We start from the raw sequence: 24,528 nt of genomic DNA, 5'->3' as shown, positions 1-24,528 counted from the left end.
TCATAAAGAAAACTAATGTTGACGTATGTCAGTTGTGAAACTACAGGCTGATCTCTAACCTTCCCTTTATTCCCAAGATCCCAGAAATATTTCAGTCTGGGTTTAAACCCAATAGTACAGAGACAACACAGATTACATTAACTCACCTGCTGTGGCTTCCAACTAAGGTTGTCTCCTTACTTAGCTTGATCTCAGTGCAACATGTGACGCATTTTTATAGATAGACTTGAAAATGGGCTTAAGGAAATAGCCATTTGCTGGTCAAATTTTACTAAGCTTGTCACCAATTGCTGAACTTAGTTTTTTACAACTGCCAACATTTCCCAATACTTGATACATTTTCAAAACTCTAAACACAGCAACACATTTACCTCATTCATATAGCCAAATAGTTAATATCCTGTTCAAAAACGCATTTTCTTAACTACATACCAACTCTGCATTTCACAATACAAACAAAGTTCACTTTATACGCCAAATTTGTTAAAACACAGCAAAGCTGGTTCAGTATCCAATCATTCTTTCAAACCCTAGCACAAATGCTCCATTCAAGAGGAACATAATGTCAATCACATGCATAACCTCCCAGCAAACAGACATTATACTGCAACATCTGTAATTTTCTTACATCAGTTCATTTTTACTGTAATCCTCTTCATTTGGAACTTTTACTCAAGTATGTGCATTTTTGGCAATAGACCATCTACACAATGAGTGATATTTACTGTAATGTTCTGTATGGAACGCAGAAAAAAAAAAAAGGAATCCAACAGTTTTGCAGTAAAGGTTATTTTATTAGGGACATGAAATTGTAGCTTAATACATTTTAAACAATTAGCCATGGTCCCATGTGTAAAAACACACATTTATAGTCTATACATAAAACATTTCAATGGGGATGAGGAAAGGAGAGTAGGGCAGGAGGATAAAGGGACATCACTCTTGGATGTTCTGCAAACCAGTTTGCGATGACATGAGAATGCCATGTTGTTCTATGTAATCACAAGTGTCCTCCCATCTTTTCCCTTCCTGGTTCTGGCACCAGTTGCTGGTAGAGTGCAAAAAAAATAAAAAATAAAAAATAAATAAGAACCCCGCTGTAGGGACCAATCTGGCATTTGTGAAGGACCACACCAACCCCCGACATTGCAGCACGCATTGGGATATTTCCTCCCCTCTGAGCCGGTATATTAATGGTGGCTCTTTCTCCCAATGATGTTTCTACCACACCACAAGTTGTCACCAGGTTAAATCCTGCCTCATCCACTTAGAGTTCATGTTGGGTCTGAGCTGCTTCCAGTTCCATGACTCTAAAAGAAACAAACAGCATTTTAATATACTTTCAGTCTGTCCTACTGTAACACTATACTGCAAGATATACATAGGACAGACACCATACCTGGACATATTGTTGCCGGCTCTCACTGTTCCTTTCAAAAGGAACTGTGTACGGCTGCTTCATGCGAACTCTGTATTTAGTCAGTGTCCGGGCAATGGTCGTCAAGCTAATGCTTTCCACATTGTGAAATAACTGGTTATTTTCTATTATTTCGGTCTGAATTTCTCCAAGCTTTATTCCACCATTAGCAACGACCATATCTACAATGGCATGTTCCTGGTCTTCACTCAGGAGTTTTCCCCTTCCCCCAGAGGGAGGCAGACGTTGCAGCCTTTATTGTAAAAGAACAAACATATGTATTAGTGGTAGGATCACTGTATCTATATAGCATTAGTAGGATTATACTTGTGAAATGTATTGTTTACCTGCTAGTTTGTTTGAAGGTCCGGATAATGGAAGCCACAGTTGAGCGACTGAGGTTAGGCTGCACTCTTTCACCAGCTTCTCTCAGTGTTAGACCATGATTTATCACATGATCTATGATGGTGGCTCTAACTTCATCAGTGACAGTAGCTCTTACCCTTCGTTGAACACCACCACGCATTCTTACTCCTCTCCCTCGCCTTGGCCCAGCTGTTCGTCTTCCTTGTGCAGACATGACTTTTCCTCCCTCTGATACTCTCTGCTCCTGTGCCCACATTGACCAAACTCACACCAAACAAGCCCATTTTTATGTGTCCCTGTCATTGACAACACCTGGTTGTATTTCCAAGTGGGATTTGAATCAGCTGTAGTTGGTCTATTACTGCATTTTATTTCAATGATCTGTATGTGCAAAAAATGTGTGTTACACATACATGTGTATTTTTTTTTGCAGAACTTTGCATTTTATTCGATATTTAAGGTTTGGAACCTTAGGTTTTCATTTTTGACATGCTGTGTGCAAGCATTTGAAAATGTGACAAAAATGATCCAGAATTTAGTTATTGTGTAATCTTGTGTGTATAGAAAATGAAACATGTTAAATGACTGCATTTTGTACAAAAACAACATGAATTGTATTAATTGTATAGCCCACTGAAGACTGATGTTGTGTTTACAGATTTGCAAATGTGACTACAGACTGGACAAACAGTGTCACAATGTTAGCAGTCGTAAAAAACTGTAAATGGTGACATTTCAGTACACACTACGGTTATATTTGGTGTCCCCAAAAAATCTGCTAGAAGTATTAGCTCAGTTTTAATCAGGAATTTTTAAAGGACCTCAAACACTAGATGTTGTGAACCTTTGTCTCACTTAATCCTGACAAAACAGGAGTGCTTCTATTAGTCCCACAGGAATACATGCTCTTGATGCATAATAAACCTTGATAGCTTTGATGATTAAAGTTCTTGGTGTAATGTTGGCTTCAATTCTCTCATTCAAAGCTCATATAAAATTTTACCACCTCAGGGACATACCATCAGTACATATATTCATACTTACATAAAAAAAATAAAGGGTACACTAAAACAACACATCCTATAGATCTCAATGAATGAAATATTCCAGTTCAAAATCTTTATATTGTGGAATGTGTTGAGAACAAAAAAACTAAAATGATCAATGTAAATCAAAATTATAATTCCATGGAGGTTTGGATTGGGAATCATACTCAAAAACAAAGTGAAAAATAAAATTACAGGCTGTTGCAACTTCAGGAGAAATTCCTCAAGACAAGTTAAAACGAGGCTCAGTAGTGTGCGTGACCACTATGTGCCTGTATGACCTCCCTACATCCTACTGATGAGGTGGCAGATGTTCTCCTGAGGAATCTCCTCCCAGACCTGGATTGAAGCGTCAGTCAACTCCAGGATGGTCTGTGGTGCAACTTGGCGTTGGTGGATGGAACGAGACATGATGTCCCAGATGTGCTTGATTGGTTTCAGGTCTGAGGAACGGGCAGGCCAGTCCATAGCATCAATGCCTTCATCATGCAGGAACTGCTGACACACTTTAGCCACGTAAGGCCTCGCAATGTCATGCATCAGAAGGAACCCAGGACCCACTGCACCAGCATATGGTCTCACAACAGGTCTGAGGATCTCATCTCTGTACCTAATGGCAGTCAGGGTACCTCTGGCTAGCACATGGAGGTCTGTGCAGCCCTCCAAAGAAAGGCCTCTAACCCACTGCCAAACCGGTCATACTGGAGGATGTTTCAGGCAGCAGAACATTCTCCATGGCGTCTCCAGACATCTGTCACGTCTGTCATTGCCACAGCTTGCATTGATGCGCCATCCTTGATGAGCTGCACTACCTGAGCAACTTCTGTGGATTGTAACACTGCATCATGCTACCTCTATGGTGAGAGAACTGACATAATGCAAAATTAAATCAGTCAGGTCTGTGGTCACCACCTACAGAACCACTCCTTTATAGGGGGTGTCTTGCTAGTTGCCTCTCATTTCTACCCATTCTCATTTTCTGTTCCATTTGCACAACAGCAGGTGAAATTGATTCACAATCAGTGTTGCTTCCTAACTGAACAGATTGGTTTCACAGAAGTGTGGTTAAGTTACATTGTGTTATTTAAGTGTTCCCTTTTTTTTTTTTTTTAAGCAGTGTATGCTTCACTGTTTGGCTCTACCTCTAAGTGCATGAACAAACTCCAGTTAAATTAAAATAAAGCTGGCAGAGATCTTATTAGAATGTAAACGTTTGATCATACTTATATATCAGCTACTTTGCATTGGCTCCCAGTAAAATTTTGCATTGATTGTAAAATACTTCTAATGATCTACTGGTCTTGCCCCACAGTAGCAAACTCCTTGTGCAGTATAATCCGTCACATCTACTTCCATTCCAGCTGCTGTGGCTCCTCCTCCATCCCCTGGACACACCCAAACTCATTAAACCTAGACTAGGGCTCCTAGAAAACCCCAGAGATTCTCTCTCATGCCTTAGGGGAGTTTCCTTTGCCACTGCAATTTGGCTTGTGCACTGGATTTGGACATCTAATGAAGCAGCTTTGTGACAACAGCTGTTGTAAAAAGTGCCATATAAATAAATTTGCCTTTGCCACTTATAGCCTAGCGAGGTGTTATGAGATGAGAAGGATAGTCCAATCATAAAATTACTACCAGGACTGCTCAACCAGTGAAAACTTCTTTAGATATCCAGTAGTCAGTGTAGATGCAATCACATAGTATACCGTATAAAAGAAGAAAAAGCATTTTACACTGAAGACTAATAAACGTGCTCAGCAGACAAGAAGAGCTTCCTATTTCTTTACTCTAACATAACTGTCATGAACTATTAAACCATTTTTGGGAATGAAACATGGTTATATTTCCTTTAACTTCATTTCAGAATGTACTCTAAAAATGGCTTTTTTTCATTACTGAGAGTCAAACAGTAGTCTCCATGCATTAAATGTGCTTATTTCAGACATTACCATATGGTAATATAGTACCATATTGTAATTACCACAAAACTGCGAGATTCCTTCTGACATTAGTTCCTATTATGCTGCTTTTGGAAATGTACAAGAGAAACTGTTCAACAACTGAGCAGGAACAAAAGCAGCTTGTGGCCACAGCTGGCCTTGCGTGTGCAGGGGTTTGTTCTGAAACATCCAGAAATAGGAACACCAGGAACACGGCTTCTGATGCCTCTTGTTTACCTGTCGATGCTTTGCTGCTCTGTCTGTTGCTGGAGAGAGCTCACATATCAGTTGTCGACAATGGCCATGTCACTCTTTGCCTGAGCCAAGACTACAAACATTTTAACATTTATAATGCCAAAGACAGATATCCTGATCACTTTAGACCAAACACTGAAGATGGCAAGAGCAAAGCACAACTCTCAGGATGTTATTCTAACACTGCACATTTGTGTTCAACAGTGAAATCTCGAAGTCATTTGCCAAATTAGTTTTAGTACATGTGTGTCGGGTGGGTCATACAATGAATAAATAATCGAATAGTTTTCGATTTCAGTAGGTTATGCAAAGAGTGAGGAAAGGGTTACTAACAGCAGGGCTCTACTCAGTGTTTTAGAATCAGTGATAAGGGCAAGATTATGGGATTTCATCCATCACATCTTATTCTCTGTTCATAAAAAAATAGATAAACATGCAGGAGAGGAATCAGACACGTTAGCAATAGTTAATTTGTGAAACTGAACGTTTTTTTTATGTTGCACCGTACCCAGCATTGGAGTCAGTTGTAACATACAAATGATTCCATTCAAATAATTGAATAGTTGGACTAGTAACCAGGAGCAATGAAGAACCAACCATGCAGAGTCTCTGCCAACAACTGTTTTCTATGTTATAGTGGCATGTAGGGGGCACTCTGCTGATATGAGAAGGAGCAGCTGGAGGTGGAATCTCAATGCTCGCTCAACACTGCACGTCACCCATCGGCAATCAACGATGGATTTGTCCATTGACACAACCTTAAGGTGCGGCTTATTTCAAAGTGCCCTTTACGTCATTCCCATCTAGAAAATCCTGATCCCATTTGTATCATATAACATTTTATAAACATGTAAACCCTCCATTTATACCAGTTCCCTCCAATACTACTCCCCATATCCACGGCTCTGCCCTGCTGAGAATGGGCAAAGAAAGAGCAACCTGTCAGCATTGGTGATGTGGTCAGAAGTATTGAACAAATATTGTAAATAAATAAAAAGGGTACAGATTATAATTTTGCACTTCTAAAAGGTTACAGGACTCAGAAATACCCCATTTATACTTTGTTTAGATTGAGGACAGCACGACAAAAAATAAAATATTACAATTATTTTCCACAAAAAAGACAGACACATCAGCTGACCTTTATTTGTCCATTTTAATTTTTTATTTGTACTGGTACTACACAGCTGACCAATAGAGGAATGCATCATATGAACAGCAGGGAATGGGCAGGGACACACTGGAGTCTCTCTCAATGTGAGTGAAGCTGTGTGTCTACACTGTCTCATGGTGACAGAGAGGGACAGACAGAATGACCAGAATAATGCGAGAAAAGTACTCATTCATACTCATGTGGGCCACAAAGATTAGTCAAAGGCTCCGTTTGAGGCCCAGGTTATTCACATGTGCTTCAGTCCCTATATTACAAGCTTTTTACAACTTAAAAATAGATTAATAACTATTACTACCATATTTCCCTATATAGTTTAATGTACTTCGGTTATTTTTCCTTTCCTAAAAATTGTGTACCAATGAGCTAACAATGTGTGTAAGGCAGAAGGGGTGGTGGGGGTCCGATGAGTTCTGCAACACTTATTTGGCTCACAGGGGCATGTGAGCTGCACTCAATTCAAGATCTGGGAAGGAAATGAGATGGACAAAATACACACAGTGCATTGTTTACCCCTACCATGTTAAGATGTATGCATGGATACATCCACAGCTCTATCTCTGGCCTTGCAAAATACTGTCTAATCCAGTCATAAATGCAGATGAGCCGATACCCATTAACGGAATCAAAAGTGTCAATCATGAAAAATCCGTTACTAGTCCCTGTACAGAGGACAGTGAAGGATAACTGAGCAGTTAGTTGAACACGACTACCATGACAGTTACTAAGTCATGTTTCAGCAGTATTACAGAATTGAAAAAAACCCACAGCCTTCCAACATTTACTTTTTCCAGTTCAGTATTTTTTTTTTAAATAAACAGTGAAACACACAGAAGTCTGCAGCTCCACATGCAGTCAAATTTCAGCTTGAGCTCGGTCCCAACGCGTCACATGCAGTTTAAAGAGGGTCCAAACTAAGTGAATCATATAGTGCTTAAGCAACTTCCAGTTCATTTCACCCCTTTGGGAGTTAGTGTAAGTAGTGTTAGTTTTCTCTCACAAGGCATGAGTGCATTGCTAAAGCAAGGCCATCAAACAAAGCTAGTCAGAGGGCTACACACACACACACACACACACACACACACAACCTGCCTTCATCCTGGCTGGTGCAATGTGAAGCAAGCAGTCTGAGAACGGGAGCAGATTCATCACCTTGTCGAGACCGAACAAATGGAAGACGTACATAAGCGCCTGAATTCCCCCATGATGCACAACAATGGCACATGGTCTGTGCAGAGCAACGCAAAATCAACTTTTCCCACAACAATAATAAAAAAAGAAAAAATATCAAGAAATCAGGTTACACCATTGTTAGTATGCCCAATCCTGTCCAAAAGCCCCACTACTACTGAGAAGGCAAGGGACAACTAAGAGACACAAGCATGCAGTGGGACCTGCTCCTCATGGCACTTCTGGAGAGAACTTTGTTATAATAGTTATTCATTACAAGGGGTACGTGTTCAAGTCCCAAAAGCCCCCTGAGAACTTAAAAAATAATGGTTGTTCCCTGATAACGGGGTGTGTCAAAAAATAAACATTTAAATAAAAATAAAAAGTACAATAACCCAGCTAAAGCAGTTATAGTGCTTACGGTTTACAGTTCCAGTATGCACTCAAGGACAGGCATGCAAACTTCTCTGCTTTCTGAGTCATTGGCATATTCACAGTGCATCAATCTTGAGCAGGTTTTGGAGAAAGTGTTAGCAATAGCATTATTATTATTATTAGTTTATTATTACTTTTAAGTTATTAATTTAGTATTACTCATCATTAATAATAATAAATGATATGCCCAACAGAATTCTTCCAAACCCGTGTTTTTCATCTCGAGCCCTGCACTTACACAGGCCTTCAGTTCCAACAGCTGGTGCATCAAACAACACTGGAAGCGCTGTTGCGTGCCATCTCACTGTTGCTCCTTCGTCTGCAGTGTTAACATCCACACAACACACAACATCTGGAGAAAAGGGAAGCTGGCCGTGGCGGGTGGTGGAATGCAACACTGAACGTCGTTTCTCTGCTGCCGTCCCCCTCCGTCCCCAGTGAAGAAGAACTCTCTTCCCGACCCGTTGCCGATGAACGTCTAGAGAGCATTGCTTGCGCGATGGTAGTATGCTCGAGTGAAATGGAACGTTGTCCAGTGAGGGAAAGGGTGTTAATAAGGTGAAGGCTTGGTGTGCGTGTGTGTGTGTGGGTGTGAGGGAGAGGATTGTCTGTGTGTGGATGCAAATGTGCAAGCTTGGACTCCCACGTGGCACCGTGTGACCGGTCACAGTGTTCACCTCCCCACTGGAGGGAGTGGAGGGGCCCCCCTCACCACTGTCCAACAGAATCACAAAGCCATGAATAACTCAGAGTCATGAGTCACGATTCATTCACAACACCAATCGCACCACAGCACACTCAGCCTCCACGATGCTTTCATGATCAACCACAATGCAAAATGTCATTTGTACACGGCGCATGATGTGCAAACGTCAGTAACATTAAGGGATCGTTGTTGTCTTGATGCGTCATCATCATAGATAATGGTTTATTGGCACTGAAGAAACTTTTGGCTTTGTGAGAGGTACTAAAAAAATCTACCGGTATTCAGTACTGCAACGTAGAAAGCTGGTGAGAGGATTGCCAGGCCTTACCTCTGTTGGCTTTGCTGGGATAGATCTTGGTGAAGTGTCTGTACTCCTCTGGTGGAGGAAAGTCATCCAGAGGATGGAAAGAATACTTGGACTCAAAGTCATCTGGAGTTCATAGGGACAATACAATGTCAAAGCATATCATCATTTGTTCTACAGTGTCACATGTGCTATAGAATTGACAGTTAAGGGATGGTTAAAACATATATATTTACACAGTAGCAGCCCTGTTGGCAGAGTAGTGACTTTGCAGGCAGGACGAGCAACTGAGGTGAGAGTCCGATGCACTTACCTACGAAGGAACGGGGAACAGAGGCATGTCCATTGCGGATAGGGGGGGGTGGGGGAGGGGGTCCGGCGGGGGTGCGTGAAGGGGGAGGTGGGGGCTTGCCCCTACTGGGGGCGTCGGAGGAGTTCCCATGGTTCCGGTAGGGGGGTGGAGGTGGTGGTGGGGCGTCCCGGCTGTTGCGCGACGTTTGCCCGGGTACCGGGGGAGCTAAATCAACAATATACAAACAAGCAATTAAACATACAACATGCAATAAGAAAAGGCCCTGGGGTATGCAATACATGTATGTGAATTCACTGAATTATAAGGCTGAATTTTTTCCAATGGTGGAGACTGGTGCCAAAGGTGATATTTAGAAATTAGGGAGGCTGATGGCAGATATACGTAATGTTATCTTGTTTTTAGACTTTTAAAAATACATTATAAAATTCAACAATGTAATAAAAAAATGAGGCACAAAATTGCCAAAATTACATGAAAATTGATCTAACAAATATGAATTTTAAATGAAAATATATGAAATATAATATTAAATGAAAACAAATAAAAAACTCCAGATGATCTCAAAACGGGCATTTAAAGAATCTACCACCACAGCAAACAAAATAATGAGTCAAGTTACGCAGCTCTGTTTTACTTTTTAACATTACAATCCTGAATGTGTTTTACCAGGTGAAAACAGTTGGAGAGAGAAACAGTCACAGGGAGCCATCTACCCCACAGCTAAGAGCAGCTCCCCAGAGCACATGCATTTAGCCACGTGCTCCGACTGGGTCTGCCATGCGACACACACATCCTAATAGTTTCATACCATTTAAGATGGCAAGAATGTGCGTGCATTGTTCATTTTGGTAGCTGTAGTGTGTGATTAACTGGACAGTGCCCATCTGCTCCAGGATGTTTCATTTTAGATAGAAGCAATAAAAAGACATTTTCTGACCTTGTCACATTTTTCACTCCTGTCAAGTGCTCATGACTGCAAGTATATCGCTCTACTGGCTGTAAACTCCACCGCAGTGTAATGGGTAATAAATGACAGTAGAACAGTTATATCATGATTTACAGTGTAAAACCTCTTTCAAATGGTCCCACAAGCTATAAATGTCCTTATTGTGTAATTATTGTGTCCTCCATTAATGTGAAATGCACAGTCCGACAGGAGAAGTCAGACACTTCCACAGGCATACTCACCCGCTCCTCGGCCTGGTGGGTCCCGTGCTGGAGGCGGAGGCCGCCCAACCTGTGGTGACGGGGGTGGGGGTGGAGCGTGTGCTCTTGTAGGCGTGTGGCCACCCAAGACTGGCTTCTTGCTGAGAGAGTTGTGTCGTTGGGGCAGTTCTGGTGCGGTTTCGTTCACAGGGCTGGAGGGACCGTTGGAGACCACAAGCTGCTGGCGGTATGGTGGTGGTGGTGGTGGTGGAGCCAGGGAGGAAGAAGACGACGATGACGATGATGAGCGGTTGCTTGCCGGAGAGGGAGGTGGTTTGACGGGAGGTGGTGGTGCAGCATCACGAACTGGTGCCGGAGAAGGACCCCTCTGCCCCGGTGTGGGTGGGAGGGGCTTTTCTCGGTTGTATGAAGACGCATTGGCCTTTTGCAGAGGGGCAGGTGGAGCATTTCCACGGCGAGACATGGGAGGAGGGGGGGGAGGGGCAGAGGAGCTGTGTTTCATGCCCATCGAGGGGCTGCTGGCTCCACTAGAGGGACGAGACAGATCGGGGAGAGAAGGACGCTGCATGCGACTCGACTCGGGGGGAGAGGACTGCTGGACAGGGCTGCCAAGGTTGTCCGGACGACCCGTCGGGCCAGCGGGGCGAGAGTTGGGAGGCTGCAGAACACACCTGCCTACAGAGCCATCTACACACACACACACACACACACACACACACACACACACACACACACACACACACACACACACACACAGAGGAATGGAACTCACTCAGAGGGAAATGGCAGTGCTGTTTAAAGATCTACAGGCAATTTAACAACAAAAACTATAGATCGCATTGAGTGTAATGTAAATGTAAATTATCTCCATCTCAAAACTGACAGCCTGAGAATTATGGAGCAGAGCACTTGAATTCACGGTAGACCATGTGGAGAAAATGCACCCATTTGGATGCAAGTATGAGGTACAACAAGGTCATATTTCTGGACATGTTTATTCACATGTCCTGATTAATGAAACCAGTGTTGTAAATCAGTGGAGTCAAACCTAGCTCAATACTGAAAATGGAGGAGGAACGTTAAAATATGCATACCTCCTACAGGCCGCAGTTTAGGCACACCTCCCTGAAACAAGCCACCCATTGACTGAGCTCCCGCAGACACACCTCCACCAACGGCTCCGCCTCCACCACCTCCTTTTGGGTCTGCAGGATAGCAGAGACTCTGTCAGTGCACCTGCTTCGTACTGGGAGATCATAACGCAGTAGAATGGTACAGGCTTACTCTCAATCATGGGAGCGCTCCTGTCATTGACCACGGCAACCTTCTTCAGCCTGGTCCCTTTGGAGATATCTGACAGCAAAGCTCCTCTGCCTTTTGCTTCATCTCGAGACAGTTTAGGAGGAATAGTGTTTGCCTTTATTAAAACAAATAGAGTATTTGAACAAACAGAGAAAAGCACAAAACTCAATAAACATCAGAGAAGATTTTGACTTCTATTAAAAGACGTGATGGATAAAAAGAACTCGTGCAAAGAGAGATCTCCGAAGAACTACGGCAAGCATTGTAAACAATGATTGAATTCACAACATTTATTTGGTATTTCATATCCAACTGCTGAGAAAAAAAATACATTGGAGAGGCTTCCTATCTTACAAGCCATTCTACTATTTACAGTGCTGAAATATTTGTTCACTTTGTGCTCACTCGTTAAGTCATTGAAGAAAATGTTTAGTTCTTTAAAAAAAAAAAAAAAAAAAAAAAAGCATATGTAAGAGACATGCTTTGGGGGATTCTAAACACTAATATCTGAGCAATCAAGCAAAATCTAGCAACATTTCTTTGTTGCAGATCATTATTTTGACACAAAACATAGTTTTCACTCAAATATAATTTGAGCATGTCTAGTTACGATGCTAGTGTCGCACCGAAACTATGCAACTACTTGTCAATAATCTGATCTGCATCCTGTTAACAAATAAGCAAGATTAAACTTGAATCACTACAAATCACAGTAACTTCAAACAAAACATTCAACAAACAGGCTTTTCAAAAGAAAATCCTCAAAACACAATGTCAAGAAGGTCAGATTAAAATGTTCAAGTATAAACAAAACCTTTGGAAGGTGTAAAGGTGGGATTTTGTTTGCCATCATTTATTTTGTAATATTTATAGCTGTAAGATTTATTGCTGTTTTTTACTCAGTTTCCAGATGGTCCTGCAGGACAGAGGTCTGGAGATGGGCTGTGAGGTGGAGTACTCACTTGGTTGAAGGTGGGGGGTGGAGGTGGGCCCCCAGGCGGAGGGGGTGGTGGAGGCGGGATTGGCATCCTGAACGTGCCTGCAGATGTTGAGCAGTGCGTGGTATTCTCTCAGATATTCATGGAGGCAGTGAGCTGTTGAAAAATGTTCAGTGCTCAATTAAAGGATTCCCAAATGTTTGGGTACGGTCTCTCGGAGTTTGGTGGCTGTTTAGCAATTTAGTCAGGCATAAAAACACAAACGAGATGCTTCAGTCAGGAAAGGTCCTTGTTCTTGTTAATGCACCCTTCTTATTGACCAATACATGGTTAGCAAGTGGTCCAATGATTGATGTACAGGGTGGCTGATGAGTTGTGTATTCTAACGGATAGCGTCTGTAATTGTACAGACCAAACTGTATGTCTAATAAATCCACATTTCTCTGTTCTAGCTCCTAACACAATTTAACCAAGAAAGCAAGATCACTGGAGATTACACTGACAGAGTAAACTGTCTGGTGGTCCTAGGGACAAGGCTGAGAAACACTGTCTTATAGCACCTCCTATCGATTATGTAGTGTGACTGGACAAATGGATCATTAACAATTTTTGGAAAGAACAAGTTTTTAAAAGTCTTTGAAATAAAAAATAAATAAAAAAACGAATTAATTTGTGACTAATGAGTGCTACTTCGTTAATCTTTGAACCTCGCAGAAATGTGGATTGGGGGGGGGGGGGCTATTGGTGTGCGCAATTTCACCTTGAGTATCACAAACCAGAATATAGTTGACAGCACTCAGAACACTGAAGATCAATACCCAGAGATTCCATCTCAAATGGACTGTACCAATTCCACTAGTCGATATTTGTCAAATGACATTGATTGGTCAGTTGCAGATAATCAGAGCCAGACTGCACACCAGGCTCTTCTTGCAAGCTCTCTTTCTCTTTTTCACGTTCACACACATACATCATTCAATACATTCTGTTGTAGGTAAGAGACTGAAACAAGCCTTAATAAACTTGCACAGCTTATTCTCAGCAATACAAAGGTCTTTACACAAGTCTTGGTGCATTATTTAATCAGTGCCAGCATTTGGAATGTAAGTGCTCAGTGCTCTAGAATTCCTTGGCAATAAAATATTAATATTGCTCCATTCTCAGTTTAACACCACAACCACATTCCCTCGGCTACATCCAAAGTTGTCCAGTCCTAAATATTTATGGACCAAATGTACACTTCAGGAACCCAGCCAGAGAAGCCACATGGTATATACATGGTGTGTGTGTGTGTATATATATATATATATATACACACACACACACACACAATTCCCAAAATGACAAATAAGTCAAAGTAGACATATCTTACTGTATATATATCCAAACCTTCCTAAGGTAACATTTTTGAGTAGTAAGTTAATTCGAATCCGTTTCAATTCCAAACCAGATATCAATGTCCGCCATCAAAACATCTAAAAATTCCACCCCCACCCCCCCATTCATCCATTATCCTCTGGAAACGTTTATTTGCACGCAAATAAGCTACAGCAATGATGAGCCCCCTGAACTACAACGAACTTTAGGAATCCCTTTAAAAGCTGAAACCGTTACTTGTTAATACTTGCTCACATACTAAACGATAAAGAACGAAACGCTATAGCTGGCTAGTTAATAGCTTGCTAGTTAGCTTAGCCAGCTAGCTAACAAGCAAAAGAATTTAGGGGAAAAGCGAGACACTACGGTGTATTTTTATTTTCATATAGTTGCCTGTAAATTAATCAAGATAAGTCTTAATATGTTTTTTAGGAGAATGTTTTGTGTGCTGTCTGGTCAGTTAACAATCTCGGCAAATCAAAACGGCCAACCAGCCAAGACAGCTAGCCAACCTAGCGCCTTAAAGAACCCGTAACTAGACACAACGCTCAAGACATTGTTGACGACACTGTGCGCGGGGCTCGCAGCTCGCGCATGTTTAGGAAATCACAGCGCGAGGCAGCCCGCGTGCAGACACGTTACCTACGGTTGCCAACCTACAGCTCTGCAGTGCGCCATCTTCTAGGTAAACAAGTCGGGCCTCTTCGTGTTTTGCTATAATAAAAAAAGTTCGTTAACTAATGCTAACTGTCTAGCTCAAAAGCTAGCTCACTCACAGTCCATGTATTATAACCGATTAGCAATGCTTTTATAAACATTATACACACACTGTATAAACATTCAATGTTTCTTATTAGGACCAGTGTTCTAGTTTTGCATTTAGCGTGCGGGAAGGGCAGGGCAGCGGTGCACACGTCAGTGTAGCAGAACCAGGCAGCAGGTGTCCAACATCTTGGGTAACCTAGCTAGCTTGTTAGCTGATACACTGCTAGCAATAGATATCTGCGAGATTACTAGCTAGTTACATTTCCTTAAAGCTTCAAACCAACTCCATCGTTCTATCCTCTTATTAGTTCCCGAACAGAAACGCCAACATGGTTGAACCTACTTTTCTTTGAAACATCCAATGTTTTGACTGTTAGCGTCTCCCTTTCTGCATGGTATCACCTCGCACAGATTTGTCCCTGTGGTCAACCCGGAAACGTTTGAATGGAATCGCGAGTGAGACGAGACCGCAAATCAAACAGTGGCGGAATCTGATGATATTCTGGTGTGTGTGTGAATTTCACAATTAGGTTATCCCATTCAACAGGCAACACGGAGAAGGGATAGCTGCTGTTCGTAGTGAATAACTGATTAACCAAATGTCTAGCAACACTGAAATCGAACATTTGGATTAAGTATAATTCCCAAAAATGACAAATAAGTCAAAGTAGACATATCTTACTCTATATATATGGAAGCCCATTCTCGCCGCTTGAAGAAAAGGAAGTCCATATAGTATCTCATAATTATGACTTACATTCTCATAATTAAGACGTATCTCATAATAATTCTGACTTCGTATTTCATAATGATTTTATGAGATTGTAAGTATACATTTACTCTCTCATAATAACGAGATGAGATGCTAACTCAATTGAGATATTAAGTCATAATTCTGAGATACTAAGTCATAAGTATGAGATTGTAAGTCATTATTATGAGATATTAAATCAAAATGAGAAAGTAATTCATAATTCTGAGATACTAAGTCAAGTATGAGATTATAAGTCATTATTATGAGATATTAAGTCAAAATGAGAAAGTAAGTCATAATTCTGAGATACTAAGTCATAATTATGAGAATGTAGGCTAAATCATTTTTTTCCTTCAAGCGGCGGGAATGGGCTTAGCGAAGTAGGCTACTTTTTTGTATGTGCAGTGTTATGGGACCGTTTCACGTTTCCGGGTTTGGAATGCGGAAGTAAAAAATAGCAGGGTAAACTGCGCGGATAGGACGTAGAGACAATATGGAGCAGCATAGCAAGTGCTACTGCAGTGTGCCTTTCTGCTCAAACAGCAAACGGAAACAACCATACCTGAGTTTCCATGACTTTCCAAAGGACAAACATTTACGTAGTAAATGGATAGCAGCAATTAGGAGAGAGGAAAATGTCACATTTACGGTTCTGCGCGGCAGTACATACGTGTGTAGCCAGCACTTCAGGTCGGAGGAGCTGTATGTGAAAGAGGGAGGAAGCAGATCCAGGCTAAAGAAGGGATCAGTTCCATCACGATTCGCCTGGAATCATTTTGAAAGTCGACATGAAGATCGTCTGACACCTTACGAGAGGGCAAGTACTCCTCTCCTTCTCAACACTGAGGCTGCCACGGGAGAGAGAGTGGAGCAGGGTCTGGAAGCTATGCTAACCGAGCCGAACGCTAATGCTATGGAGCACGATTACTGCCGTCCACCATCTCCTGGTGAGTAACTTTACAACTCCTATATACACTATTATACATAATACAGATCCGAATACACAAGCCAACTACCTAAATAACCATCTGAATAATTAAAACTTACCTGAGTAACAGTCTTAAGATACGATACTTACCAAAAATATTGGAGATACAATTCTTACCTGAATAGCTGTCTAAATATGCAATACTTACCTGAATAACAGTCTAAATATGCAATACTTACCTAAATAGGTAACTGATGTCTGAGATAGCATATGTTCATTCCAAGCACAAGCATGGTTTATGTGTTGTGCTTATACCAAAACATGTTAGCTAAACATTGCACAGTAAAAATATACCAATTTACCTAATTTATAGTTGGTGTACAATGAAGGTCAGTAAAGAGTTTGATTTAAAATTTGTCAGATTATTTGACAATCTAAAACTGTTTTTTTTTTGTTTTGTTTTTTTTCTTGTCACAGGTAAAATGGATGCTGCAGCTGCACGGATAAGGGAGCTGGAGCAAAAGGTGATGGAGCTGGAGAAAGAAATTAAACAGCTTACACTCCTCGCAGACCAGCCTAAGCTTAACCGTTTCTGCTCAACTGATGAAGAATTCCGCTTTTACACACGATTTCCCTCAGAGGAAGTCTTCATGATGTTCTGGGGGTCTGTTGCACCATCAGCTTCAAGGATAGTTTACTGGACCAAGGCACAGAGGGAGGCTTATGGAACACCCAGTCCTCATCGTAAACTAGGCCTCATTGATGAATGTTTCCTGTTTCTTTGCCGTATTGCTGCTGGACTCAAGGAACAAGCTTTGGCATCAATGTTCAAGGTCAGTTTATCAACAGTAAGCCGCATCATCATAACATGGACCAGTTATTTTTACCTTGTTTTGGGCTCTCAACCTTCATGGATGACCAGACAGCAGGTGCAAGCTACCATGCCTAAAAAAATCCACCAGTACTGTCCAGAGGTCCGTGTGCTGATTGACTGCACCGAAGTCCGCGGTGAGACAGCAACATCAGTCACCGTACAATCTGAAAGCTTTTCACATTACAAAAATCACACAACATTTAAATCATTGGTTGGAGTTGCTCCCTGTGGTGTCATCACGTTTGTTTCCAAGCTCTACACTGGATCCATCTCCAATCAAGAACTAACCCGGAGGTCTAACTTCACCAGGCTACTACAACCAGGAGATGGAGTGATGGCTGATAAGGGCTTTCAGATAGAAGGAATGTTGGCAGAAGTAGGGGCCACCCTGATCATTCCCCCCTTCAAGAGGTCTGTGCAGTTCACCAAGGAAGATGCTGAGAAGACACAAGCAATAGCGCGTCTAAGAGTGCTGGTGGAAAGGGCAATCCGCAGAGTGAAGGAGTATCACATCTGGGACGGAGTTGTTCCACTCTCCTTCACAGGCTTAGTCAACCAACTTTGGGCAATATGTTGCCTGATGTCCAACTACCAGGGTCCCCTGGATATTATGGAGGATAAACCTGTTTGAACGTTTTTATATATTTCAGAAATGTTTAGTTCAGATTTGTTTTTTTTTTTAAAGTAAATTCTGTACAAAAGTTTTAACTTACCACATTTCTTAATTACTTACTTAAGCTACTGTATTCTATCTTAATTGTTCATGTGTTACTGGCATCTTATTGTCCAAAGAGTTTTTTTGTGTTGATCCTGCTCCTGTTAAATAATGGATATGAAAAATGCTACACAAAGTAAACTTACTATTTATGTTTTTTTTTCCAAATTAATAACAAATGTTTATAAATATAATAAATCAAATATATTTGAACCCTCTTGTCTCAGGTGCTTTGTGTTTGTTTTCTTTGTAGTCAAGGTCATAGATGATTTGGTTGTGACTGTATTCATTGGACATACCATTGCAGGAAATTCAGTACTCCAAATATACTGATTATAAACAATATAGCTAGTTGTCAGAATTGATGCATTCTTTGAAGCACAACCAAAATATTATGTTCAGGCCTGATAGTTTTCAGGCACCACGCCGGAATTCCGTCGTACCGACATGTCCGCGAGAAAAAAAAGGTTCGCCTAGTGCATGGGCTAAAGTTCTCCGTCACGACGACGGATTTCCGTCATTTAAATTTTTTGGGGGAAAAATCCGTCAAATCATTATAATAAACCACACAGGTGCGCACGCTATCTGTTTTGAGGCCGAAATATGAACCTCTCACTGGATCATCAGCGCTGGATGGATGACGGCGGTGTCATTTGATTGACTTGCGGGTCATCCCGCCTTTTGATTTTCTGACATTACGTAAAAAGTTACCTCCTGCTTTAAGTCCAGTTTGTTTTGGTCAGTTTATGTTTTCAACTTGATTGGTCGTGCCAAAGACATTACTCTGATGTAATTTACATAAACATTACGACTATGAGTTACGATTTCAGGGTTGCCAACTTTTCATGATCGCTTGGAGTGAGATTTGAACCTGGAGGAGGTCGCGAGTGTAAGTTGTTTAACCGAGGGGGGGGGCTTGGGTGGCGAGCGATACCGGGGCGGTGTAAAATAGACACAAGTATTATATCGCGATCAATCGATCGCCGGTGGTTGACGCCAGAGCGAACTAGTAACTCATTGAATCATACATGTGGACCAGAGGTAAATAAACTAGATTTTTTTTTCCGGCGTGAGAAATTGGATGTGTGGCGTGAGAGCGAGTGAAGATGGTCAAATGCGTGTGTCTCACACTCAATGCATGAGAGTTGGCAACCCTGCGATTTTCTGTGGTTCGACACATCTCCCATTTACTGTATAAACCGGTTCTGCATCGTAAACGGAATTTGGTGTTGTGTGCGCGGTGTCAGGATAGGCCTTTAGCCTTAGTTAAACTCAGCTATGGATAAAGGTATTTGCCAAAAAGGCAACTGCGTATAGTACGTTAATTACGTACAGTATGTACGTATATTCCGATTTACACCGAAAATCGATTTACGACGTCGTAACCCGGGGACTGCCTGTATTTCAGACATCGGAAGAGCTTCAGACGTAGATACAAGATACATTCAGTATTTTATTTTTATTCTGATGAAGTTTAATTTTTATCAGAAATATAAGAAAGTGTTTTTTTGAGCCGGTACAGGTGGTCAGACGATCTGGTTCATCATGGCCGCCTTAGTTACGGCATAAGGTGTAATACATGAACAAAAACACAAAATGTATGTCCTAATAATCCAACACAAAATATTTTATATATTAAAACTAACTATAATCATAATACTTGTAATTCTTTTAAACTTTATTTGCATAATTTATTTGAGTTGTCTGGTATCCTATAATTTACTAACAGTAATGAATAAATAATTAATCATGCCTGTTTTTAACATATTGTGTCTAATTGTGTTAACATAATCTTTAGGTTACAGCATTTTCTCAGAATATTAATAGAATTTTTTTTTCTCACCATAATGTTTACCTGACTTATTTATTATTAATTAATTTAAAGATTTATTATTAAATGTTCAAAATATAGCACACTCCCCCCGCTCAGAAAAATTCCAGGCTCAGAAATTTTTCACACTATCACCCCTGTATGTTTACTCAGAATATCTTGTTTTTTTAAGTAAAATAAAATGTAAGACAGTTCCATGGTAACAATACAAATAGATTAACAGAGTAAACAAAATGTCAAAAAGCTGACAAATATTTTCAAAATTCAAGCAAAGAATACAAATTTATTAAGAAAATTTCATATTTTCAAAAATAAAAAACAATTAAAATTGTATGTGTCTTTATCTTTTATGTTTAGGTAGACATCCATGTACACATGATAAAATGTGTCTAGCTTCTCTCTCATGGATGTTATAAGTCCTTCGTCCCGCAAAATCCTCTGAATGGTGACATCAGTGTGAGTATCTGTGATGAAGTCACACCACTGAAGACCAGTTATGGCAAGTTGCCCCTGTACCTGCCAGTAGTATTTGTGAGTGGGTTTCAATGTTGCCTCACCTGCAACTACTTTAAGGTGTTGGACCTCTCCAACTGATGCCACATTGCAGCACTTCACCTCTGCCAGCCCAAATGGTGGTGATGCTGCAGGGTCATAAACCTTTGCATCTGGATGGATGAGTACTCCACATGGTAGTACTGACACATTACGTGCATCAGAGTACTGTTTTAACACGTCAGACTCTAGTACAGGGGTGGCCAACCCGTCATAGACCAAGAGCCACTTTTCTTACTGTGTTACGGCAAAGAGCCACATCGTACATGGGCGAGTGTAAATTATTAGCTGTGAAGACAGTCAAATGCGTGTTTTCCACTACGCCGGTTTTAAAAGTATTAGCGGCTCGCTAGGGTTGTAAACTAACCGCGCACCACGAAAATGTAGCAGGTGAGCCCGCGGACCGGCTGGGTTGGCCACCCCTGCTCTAGTACCTTTCCTCTTTTCATGTCCCATGTCTTTATGTTCAACAGGGGCTGTGTTAGTAAGGAGAGTATAATTTTGGCATTACTGATACAACGCCTGCCGAAATGCTACCCCCTCATGATCTCAGGTTTGCAATGTCTGACTGACATGTCTTTTGTTTTGGTGACTTATCTGCATGTGTAGGTTATACCGTGTAAAGCACATGTCTCTATGTTCAACATGGGCTGCGTTAGTAAGGAGAGTATAATTTTGGCAGTACTGTTACAACGCCTGCTGAAATCCTACCCCCCTCATGATCTCAGGTTTGCAGTGTCTGACTGACATGTCTTTTGTAATATTGTGGAGTGCTCTGACGGAATCTATGTGTTATACAGAGCTTATGCAGAGCGGTCAGTTTTTTTTTGAGTATCCATTTGGCTCAGACTTCCTCAATGTCTATGTTCTCTCACTCACTGGATGAACTGAAATGTGCCAACTGAACTGAAAAATGTGAGGAGTTTGCTATATTTTTTAGGGACAAGATTACTAGTATAAGGCAGAACATAGCAACAAGCACTAATAAACCATCAACCCTTACATCAGTTACTCAGCCTAACTTTAATATGTCTAATTTCCAAAAAGTTGACATGGTAACACTACTTGATGTGATCTCATCACTAAAATCCTCTACTTGTGAACTGGACCCTCTACCAACAAGCTTTTTCAAGCAGGTTCTGAGCTCATTAGCAAATGAAGTTCTAATGATTGTTAATCAGTCTCTGCAATTGGGTGAATTCCCTAAAATTTTTAAAACTGCAATGGTTAAACCACTATTAAAGAACAGAAATCTTGATCCCACAATTCTTAATAATTATCGACCTATATCTAACCTTTCCTTTCTTAGCAAAATAATTGAAAAAGTAGTGTCAATCCAGTTGAATGACTATGTCAAAGTAAATCAAATAAATACAGACCCTTTCGTCCGGTTCCGGGGGTCGTTTCATCCGTCAGTGGGTCCGTTGCCAGAGCGCCTACGAATCCGTAATGGAGCAATATAAACCGGAAATCAGGGGGCAGTAGAGAGTCAGAAGCATCGGAAGTACACCAATTCGGGAAAATCAATGAAGAAGAGTACTGGACTTTTAAAAATGGCGAAACTTTGCGAGTTGGTTAGATCAAATAAATAAAAACTTTCATTCACCTCTATGATGCTACGGTGCCAGGTCATTGCGATAAACAGCGATGCAAAAACAGCTGGGAGGAGATTGCTGGTGCGCTTGGGTTGTCTGTGCAGGCAGCCCAAAACAAATGGAATCTGGCTCGGGATAGGTTTGTCAGAGCGCATCGAGATGCTATGGCAAAGAAGAGTGGAGATGCAGCTGGGGGGTCAGAACACCCTGTTTTACACCGTTTGGCGTGGCTGAAGGTGCACATCCAGGGCCGGCCCTTCCATTAGGCGATATAGGCAAATGCTAGGGGCGCCGGCTGTCCAGGGGGGCGCTCGCGTGCATGCGGTTTTTTTTATTATTATTATTTTTTAACAAATGAACAATTAATAAATGTGAAAACAAGCAAAGTCCACATAATCATAATTTCATTGTTTAATAATATTAGTCAAATTAATCATTCTTATAACAACACACGACACCTATCACCCGCGCGCCAACCCGCCCTCCCCCGCGCGCTCTGCGCACCTCGTTACCGTTTCTCTGTACACCACAGAGTGAGTGACATCTCCCTGTAAAGACGTCAAAAAGGCAGAAGTCCTCTGGTGCCCAGGGTAGAAAAATGAGAAGCGTGGAGGAGGAAAGGCGGCGAAAAACAGGTAATATAATGGTAATATGTGGTAAATTAACACTATACCATTGGCGAAGCGTCAGGGACTTCAACACCTTCTCTGAAGGTTAATTGATCTTAAAAAGGATGCTTTATCTATTATATGTAATATATGTTAATAACGCTTCACCAATAATTTGTATTTTTCCTATAAATCGGCTTTCAAATCCACTTTTCGTACTTGTGCTTGAAAAAAACCTCAGCGGTGAAATAAAAAATCAACCAATCAGAATATTTCACACCGTTGTTTCTAGGTAAAAGAGAGAGCTTTTATTATAGATTGGCAGTTTTATCAACCAATCATATTATCGAATTAGAATCGTGGGGGCGTGCTCCAATGGTCTCTCATTTTTATTTGAAACAAATCCAAAATGTTGCCAATCTGTAGCTGTTGTGTTTTTCTTTGAAACCAGCTCGCTTGACTGACAACTAACACTCAATCGTCATTGTGGCTTTTTCCCCTCTGTATGATCTTAGTGAAAACCGACACTGTCATTATACTGCCCAATCCTAGTAGGTGCTATGATTAGCTTAGCTTAAAATAAATATATACTAACTGTTCATTGCGGATGCACTTTTGAAATAATAATGTTGCAGTAGGCAAATTGCCCTGATTTGCACTGGTGGTAGTTGTTGTTTTTAATTTATTTTTTTTAATTTATTATTAATATTTAAAAGTTGTTCTCTGCACTACGTTATGTAAAATAGTTTTAAAATATTTTTTGTGCAACACCTTTATATTTATTGCTTGTTATATGGTAATATTTAAGTCATTTGCTTTTTATTTGTTTCTTTAATAGTGACACAATCAACCCGATGATTGATGATACAGGGGGCACCAACCAAAATCTCGCCTAGGGCACCACATTGGTCAGGGCCGGCTCTGTGCACATCCGACACCGAAACACCTCGACAAACTTCGATGTAAGTGTCTTTGTAAAATTATCAATGTTGATGAGCTGTAATTAGGTGGTAAAGTAGCCCAATTCTTCAAATTTAGAGTTTATAGTTAGGCTAACTTACTTCATACTGAAGTTACTCAAGGATAAAGTTACTCATGACTTGACATAAAGCCACTTACTAGCTACCTTTGCTGTTGAATGCACAATCTTTGTCATAACAGTTCCTGGCAAAAATTTACAGATGATGTGATTCACATGTCTTGAAGTGCATTGTGTTAATGCACATTTTATACTATTTAAATCATGCAGTGTTCTTAAACTATGTCCATGACTGAAAACCATTTGTGTTGAGTTAATTATATATTGCACTTCTAGAGTCAAGAGCGAGCAGAGGCACACATGGAGGAGATAGAGGAGACGGAGGATGATGTTTCATCAGCTACAGAGCATGGGTCTTGGTCATCATCACCACCACTCCCACCGCCACCACCAACAACTACTACTGATGTGGGCAGCCTACCCCCTTATCAGAGTCCCCAGTCTGGAGCGTCCAAGAAGAGGAGACGAAATGCAGAGGTGGATCCAGTAGATACTGCATTGCTGGAAACATTGAAGGAGTTGCGGCATGAGACCCAGCAAAGCAATAATATGTTCAGCACATTTACAGCGTACTTGAACACTTTTCTTCAGGACCTCCCACCAGCAGATGCCAAAAAACTCGTAAAAGAGATCCAGCAGTTGATGCTAACATATAGTTAGATATTGAGACATGTTAGCTGCAGTTAATTGTTCAAGACCCCTGAATGTATGTTTTTGCACTGTTTTGTTTACCGTTTTGTTATAATATTATAATTAATGTTATGTTATATTTCTATTTGCACATTAGTGCTGATTAAAAATGAAGCACTCTAATAACTGTAGTTATTTATGCATTATAAACATACATTGTAAGTATACATACAATCTATTACAACACAGAATTTTAATATAACAACACAGTGATGGTAACATTCTAACTGCATTTCAAGTATTTAGGCTACATTAGAGCCTCGTCTGACG

The 24,528-nt window shown here is 40.9% G+C and overlaps 2 protein-coding genes and 2 long non-coding RNA genes across 5 annotated transcripts; 2 read left to right on the top strand and 2 right to left on the bottom strand.

Moving 5' to 3' along the window:
- Positions 1 to 1,149: 1,149 nt before the first annotated feature.
- LOC143516186 (uncharacterized) lies at positions 1,150 to 2,015 on the bottom strand. Its single transcript, XR_013131590.1, has 3 exons — positions 1,765 to 2,015; positions 1,400 to 1,670; positions 1,150 to 1,310 (listed from the first exon to the last, which is right to left on the bottom strand). It is a non-coding gene; the product is annotated as an uncharacterized LOC143516186 (long non-coding RNA).
- Positions 2,016 to 6,929: 4,914 nt separating this feature from the next.
- On the bottom strand, positions 6,930 to 15,171 carry wipf2b (WAS/WASL interacting protein family, member 2b). Of its 2 annotated transcripts, none has more exons than XM_077008231.1 (8): positions 15,016 to 15,171; positions 12,555 to 12,686; positions 11,575 to 11,707; positions 11,385 to 11,495; positions 10,312 to 10,977; positions 9,124 to 9,327; positions 8,835 to 8,936; positions 6,930 to 8,514 (listed from the first exon to the last, which is right to left on the bottom strand). In XM_077008231.1, the coding sequence occupies exons 2-8, from the start codon at positions 12,618 to 12,620 to the stop codon at positions 8,474 to 8,476; spliced, it is 1,323 nt and encodes a 440-aa protein (XP_076864346.1). In that variant the 5' UTR covers positions 12,621 to 12,686; positions 15,016 to 15,171; the 3' UTR covers positions 6,930 to 8,473. The 2 variants fall into 2 exon arrangements, with proteins under 2 accessions (XP_076864346.1, XP_076864347.1); XM_077008232.1 differs by lacking the exon at positions 15,016 to 15,171 and adding an exon at positions 14,550 to 14,568.
- On the top strand, positions 14,449 to 24,354 carry LOC143516558 (uncharacterized). The gene is made up of 3 exons (XR_013131734.1): positions 14,449 to 14,592; positions 23,368 to 23,491; positions 23,845 to 24,354. It is a non-coding gene; the product is annotated as an uncharacterized LOC143516558 (long non-coding RNA).
- LOC143516556 (uncharacterized) lies at positions 14,584 to 18,019 on the top strand. The gene is made up of 2 exons (XM_077008230.1): positions 14,584 to 16,373; positions 16,832 to 18,019. Exons 1-2 carry the CDS (start codon positions 15,920 to 15,922, stop codon positions 17,857 to 17,859), a joined length of 1,482 nt encoding a protein of 493 aa, XP_076864345.1. The 5' UTR covers positions 14,584 to 15,919; the 3' UTR covers positions 17,860 to 18,019.
- Positions 24,355 to 24,528: the final 174 nt, after the last annotated feature.

This window comes from Brachyhypopomus gauderio, chromosome 6 (genome assembly GCF_052324685.1).
Source record: "Brachyhypopomus gauderio isolate BG-103 chromosome 6, BGAUD_0.2, whole genome shotgun sequence".
NCBI classification, from domain to species: Eukaryota; Metazoa; Chordata; class Actinopteri; order Gymnotiformes; family Hypopomidae; genus Brachyhypopomus; species Brachyhypopomus gauderio.
The sequence above is the reverse complement of the archived record's forward strand: the minus strand, read 5'-3'. Positions and strand labels throughout refer to the sequence as shown.